Source organism: Bubalus bubalis, chromosome 16, assembly GCF_019923935.1.
Source record: "Bubalus bubalis isolate 160015118507 breed Murrah chromosome 16, NDDB_SH_1, whole genome shotgun sequence".
Taxonomy (NCBI): domain Eukaryota; kingdom Metazoa; phylum Chordata; class Mammalia; order Artiodactyla; family Bovidae; genus Bubalus; species Bubalus bubalis.
In genome coordinates, this window is record NC_059172.1 from 69182470 (window position 1) to 69188469 (window position 6000).

Sequence of the window (6000 nt, forward strand, 5' to 3'; positions counted from 1 at the left end):
ATTTAAGGCCTTATATATCACGGGGTTCATTTTATTTAGTGAGAGGCTAAATATGTATTTTTTATGCTCTTTCAATTTTCCATTGGCATATATCAGTAAAATTTCCTTTCCAAAAACAATTTTTCTTTTTTGCTACTTAAATTCAAGCTTCCCTTCCTTTTTCTTTCCTCACTGTTCTTTATTTCTTGGACTAATCCTCATGTAAGTAGCTTTCCTCCCCTTACATGCCATCCTTGCAATTCTGTTACTTTTCTTCCTGTCATTCTGCTATCTATAGCTTCCGAAGTCTTCAAAGCCGCCTGTAATGTGCCTGGAGGGCTACAGTCCTTGGGGTCACAAAGAGTTGGACATGACTGAGCAACTGAGCACGCAAACAAACGTTGTTAACAGCTGGTAATGCTCAGACAAGAGACCTAAGAAAGTCTTGCCCCCAGTTGATTTCTGAGAGTATCTTCACTGATAGGCTGACATTAGCAAACCCAAAACTGAGGCCAAAGTGACAGGGGTCTAAGCAATCATCATTCATAAAAATAAAATGAAAATAAAATGAGATCCCAAATTTACCCTTGACGCAAAAGGTCCCAGCTGTTTCTTCGTATGTGTTCCCAAGTAAATTATTTCAAAATAAATAACATAATAAGTGATTTATACCAGATCTTTAGGATTATTTTTCTCTTTATGGCTGCATCCCAGAGATCTGCAGTGAACAAAACCAACCAATGTGGAGGATAAAACTTCCCCTAAATATCTCCGCAGCAACCGGAGTTCTTGTATTTTCCCTCAATGCAGTTTACTTAGAATAAAAGCTATAATTAAAGTTTCATGAGGTTGAAGAATGCAAAAGTTTTATTTGGCATTTGTATCACCAACGCTTTGCACAATACTTGCCACATAGCAGACCCTCAAGTATTTTTTAACAACTAAGTGGAAAAAATAGTACTTTGATGCCCCTACTTGAGAAAATAATCTACTTTCCCCAGTTTTAAAACTCATATGTCCTTGCTTTTTATTTCATATGCCACTGTGAGAGCTTATTCAAAACTTATTTAACTTATATGCAGAGTACATCATGAGAGATGCTGCGCTGGAAGAAGCACAAGCTGGAATCAAGATTGCCGGGAGAAATATCAATAACCTCAGATATGCAGATGACACCACCCTTATGGCAGAAAGTGAAGAAGAACTAAAGAGCCTCTTGATGAAAGTGAAAGAAGAGAGTGAAAAAGTTGGCTTAAAGCTCAACATTCAGAAAACGAAGATCATGGCATCCAGTCCCATCACTTCATGGCTAATAGATGGGCAAAAAATGGAAACAGTGACAGACTTTATTTTCTTGGGCTCCAAAATCACTGCAGATGGAGACTGCTTACTCCTTGGAAGAAAAGCTATGACAAACGTAGATAGCATATTAAAAAAGCAGAGACATCGCTTTGCCAACAAAGGTCCGTATAGTCAAAGCTATGGTTGGAGTCATGTATGGATGTGAAAGTTGGACCATAAAGAGGGCTGAACCCCAAAGAATTTATGTTTTCTAACTGGTATTGGAGAAGACTCTTGAGAGTCCCTTTAACAGCAAGGAGATCAAACCAGTCAATCCTAAAGGAAATCAACCCTGAATATTCAAGGAAGGACTGATGCTGAAGCTGAAGCTCCAATACTTTGGCCACCTGATGGGAAAAGCCAACTCATTGGTAAAGAACTTGATTCTGGGAAAGATTGAAGGCAGGAGCAGAAGGGGATGACAGAGGATGAAATTATTGGATGGCATCTCTGATCCAATGGATATGAGTTTGACAAGCTCTGGGAGATAGTGAAGGACAGGGAAGCCTGGTGTGCTACAGTCCATGAGGTTACAAAGCGTCAGACATGACTGAGTGACTGACTTGGTGACTGAACAACAACATTGAAAGCTTGACGATACCTGTCTTCATAGAATGTCAGACCAGGGAGAGGTTTTAAATGTAATAATTTACAGAAAAGAATGATCCTAGGTAGTAAAAGTGATATACGCAGTGATATACATGTATTTAGTTATCCAAGGCACAATGAATGAGAACCAGGTCTCCTGAATTTTGTTTTTTTTTTTTTTCAATTTCATCAATTCAATTTATTTTTATTATTGAAATGTTATGAAGTATCATAACCTGTATAGCTAACATCAATGCAGCTATTAGTATCTCTTAAAATACCGAAAACCTGAGTTTGAATATTCCATTGACCAAATTACTAGCTGAATTACTTGGCAATATCACAGTATTTATTAAATGTATTTCCATTTCCCTACTTGCAAAGTATTCTGAATAAAAAAGAAAGAAATCTCCAGTGCTCAAGACAACATTCCACAATGAGACCACTAAGAAGACAAGAGCTTCCACAGCAATGCAAGAAGGTTTGCAAAACTCAAAACAACTAGAAATTTCCATCTAAGAATGCTCTGATAATGGCTATTCTCAGTTTTTTGGGTTTGGGTTATTTTGCTTGTTCATTCATTTTTAAGTTGTTCAGCTCTAATGAAAGGACACTGGATAAGTGTTGGACATAAGTGTTTCCAGAGAAGTTTAGAATGCTGACAGCGTAGGAGAACAAATTTACAGTAATTTTTTGAAGCAGTGTTCTAGTTTGCCAAACAAAAGAAAATGCGGGTAGAGAACACAGAATAGTCACTGCTTTGAAATATACTGTTTTGTGTTACCAAGTCCATTGTTGATATGGTGAGTCAATGATAACAGGTTTATACATGTCTTCGGAAGTTGGAATTGTTACACTATATTCACCTATATGTTTTCAGCATTATAGGTGAAAAAGCTTTTTCAAAATATAAAAAATTACAGAATGGAAAGTACATACAGCTGTTGCTTATTTCTGATTATCACAATTATTTTCAAATTTGTTATCTAAACACCTGATTACATGTGTTTTTTTAATCTGGCAAAGAGCCAAAGTCATTCAAATTTTACGTTTTTAAAAGGTAAAAGTCAGAGACTGTTTCTTCCCTCTTATTTTGGCAGTAAATAGTAGCATTCAATTTATTTTATCTACTTCTAACATAAGTCACTGAGAGTAGTCTTATGTTAAACTGGCATTACCAAAGGCACTTCCACAACTTTAGAAAAATTTCTAAATTCTGGTTTTTAGGAAAAAAAAAAAAAAAACCCTCCAGAATTATCAAAACAATTCCCACAAAAATCTAATACTTATCTTTAGTAAAATTATCACATTACATATGAATCTGTTACAATGAAGAATTAGTATATTGTACAAATGTTGCTTTGGGCACTGACACAAAACTACATATGCACAGGATTACTGGACTCCTTTTATAAAGGCTTAAGTTCAACAATTTGCAACATCAAATAGTTCCTAAAAGTGTGCTTCCTCAGAAATATTTGCATTAATAATAGCAAACAGTAGCTAACCTATTTTGAGTTTTGTGCCTAGCTTATCAATAGAAGAAGTGGCAAAAGGTAATTGAAGGGAAAATGCACAAAAAAGGAAGATGACTGAAACAGTAGTCTCATTGCTAGAGGAAAAGGCCATACTCCATTAAGGCAACAGCCCCAGGATATTTGTAGGACTGTCTGGTACAAGTCCCCGGTCTCTCTGGATCCAATTCTTTCTCAAGGCCCTCCTACAATCAACTGCAAGAGTACTTTCAAAAGGGAGATTCAAGAGCAGGCAAACAAGTTCAATGTTCAGATTCACTTTGAAAACTTTAAAGAAGTAAAAGTCTCCGAGATGGGCAGCTAAAAGTGCTTTCAGAAGTTGAAATCCTTGTAACCAATCAAGGTGCAAATAAAAATCAGCTTTGGTTTGACAGTGAATCTCTTTAGGATTCTGTCTGCAATGGAGTTCCTTCAAAACAGAGCTCATACAGACTGAAACAGAAGTCTGGCATTACTGCAAAGATTAAAAGTCAAGAGTAGCTGAAATGCCTGACCAGGAATGAGGCAGAGTGCTCTGGAAAGATACCAAGAATCATAGGGAGTCTGGAGTACACCTGGAACTGATGATACAGCCATCCCTAATGAGCACAAGTTAGAGAGAGCTAGGCAGGCATTCGGAGAAGGCAATAGCACCGGGCTGCCGTCTATGGGGTAGCAGAGTCAGACATGACTGAAGCGACTTAGCAGGAGCAGCCAGTACTCTTGCCTGGAAAATCCCATGGACGGAGGAGCCTGGTGGGCTGCAGTCCATGGGGTCGCTAAGAGTCGGGCACGACTGAGCGACTTCATCTTCACTTTCATGCATTGGAGAAGGAAGTGGCAACCCACTCCAGTATTCTTGCCTGGAGAATCCCAGGGACGGGAAGCCTGGTGGGCTGCCGTCTATGGAGTCGCACAGAGTCGGACACGACTGAAGCGACTTAGCAGCAGCAGCAGCAGCAGGCAGGCATTTATTCATTCAACAGATAGTTACGCAGGGCCTAATATAAGGAAACTGAAAAAATGAGGGAGAATGCACTAAAGAATCCAGGGGACAGAGTGTGAAGGATGAGGTAGGGGTGCAAGAAAGAGAAGACAGGTTTAGAAAACCAAATACCTGGGTTACCGACAGAAGAAGACTGAGCCAATAAATGACCAGTAACCAAGAAAAAAAAATACATGAGGTGGTGAGAAAACAAGAGATGAGAGGGCTCTTCATCAAAAAATTATCTGACAACCGGTCCCTAAAGATTGAGAAAAGGAATGCAACCTAGGAAGTCAGTTAGCTTGCAGAATTCAAAGATGTCAGAGAAGGTCATGCTAAGAGCAAGAGTGTCGGGGGGAAAAAAAAGAGGGGAAGAGTTTCCTGGAAGGGAGCAGGGGTTCCTGTGGGATGCTGGAGAAGAGAGGAGGCACAGTGCTTGGAAAAGTTTTGGGGAAAGAAAACAGGTGGGTGAGAAGGAGCCGTCGAGCCATCAGGGTGACTGCGACGAAAGAGGTTGCAAATGCTGGGGGTGGGCAGACAGACCTTTGAATCAGGAGGCCCCCGGAGGAGTGAAGTCTCACTCCATGCCCGTATCCCAGTGCCCCCTTCCACTAGGGCCCAAAGTCCAGGTCTCTCCCGGGGGCCATCGGGAACTAGGCCGGGCTAGGCCCCGCCACCCCGCCCCCCTCCCCACACACACCCCGGCGGCGGGGCTCTTGGCACGCGGCGGGACCAGCCTGGCGCCCACCTGCCCGGTCCGCGTCCTTCCACCCGAGGCTCGGCCCTGCCCCTCGTCTCTACTCACCGAGGGCGCCGTCAGACGGCTGATGCTCTCGCCCAGCGAGTCCAGGTTGACCCGCCGGCGGCGCTGCGCTCGCCTGGCCCCGGCTGTGGCGGCGCTGACTGCGGCGGCGGCTGCTGCGCCGGCCGCCGGGGCTCGGGCGGAGACGTGCGCCGCTCTGGGCTCGGGCAGCCCGGGCGCGCTGCGGCCGCCGTTCCAGCAGAGCCTGGACAACGGGCACTCCGCCTCCTCCTCGGGGCTGGTCTCCAGATAGTCGGAGCCCAGGGAGCTGAAGGACTCGGACGAAATCTTCCTCCGAGACATGCTGTCGGCGCTGCGGCGGCCGAGGCGGCGGCGGCGGGAATACGGGCGGCGGCGGCGGCGGCGGCTGCACCGGCGGCGTTAGGGGCGCTGCGGCCGCGGGGAAACGGGGCAGGGCTGCTCGACCGGGAGGGCGGCCCCGGAGCCGCGGAGCCTCGGGAGCCGACTGCTCATGGCGGGAACTTGCAGCGCCACGCTGCCCTGGGCCCGCGCTCGCCGGCCGCTGCCGCCTCGGCGCCCGCCTGGACGCGTCTCCGCGGCTGCTCTCCGCTCGCGGGGAGGCTGCGAGTGCGAGCCCGGGGGCGGCCGGGCAAGGAGGCGGCGGCCGCGCGGCAGCGGAGGCAGAGGCTCGCGCCGCCCGCGCGCCCAGCTCTCCCCTGTTGCCCGCCCTCCGCCCGCCAGTCCCTCCCACCTCTCCTCGCAGTGCCGCCCGCCTGCTCCCTCCGCGCGCCCCCTCCTCCGCGCCGTCTCTCCGCAGCCGTCACGTGTTG

General features: G+C 45.7%; 1 protein-coding gene across 1 annotated transcript in view; it reads right to left on the minus strand.

Annotated features, from left to right (window-relative positions):
• The window catches only part of GUCY1A2 (guanylate cyclase 1 soluble subunit alpha 2), a 516653-nt gene extending 511000 nt beyond the window's left edge, over positions 1-5653 (minus strand). Inside the window, exon 1 of the mRNA XM_025266957.3 lies at positions 5213-5653. Coding sequence (XP_025122742.1) covers positions 5213-5512 — 300 coding nt within the window. The 5' untranslated portion in view covers positions 5513-5653. The remainder of the gene's footprint in view (positions 1-5212) is intronic.
• Between the last annotated feature and the right edge of the window lie 347 nt (positions 5654-6000).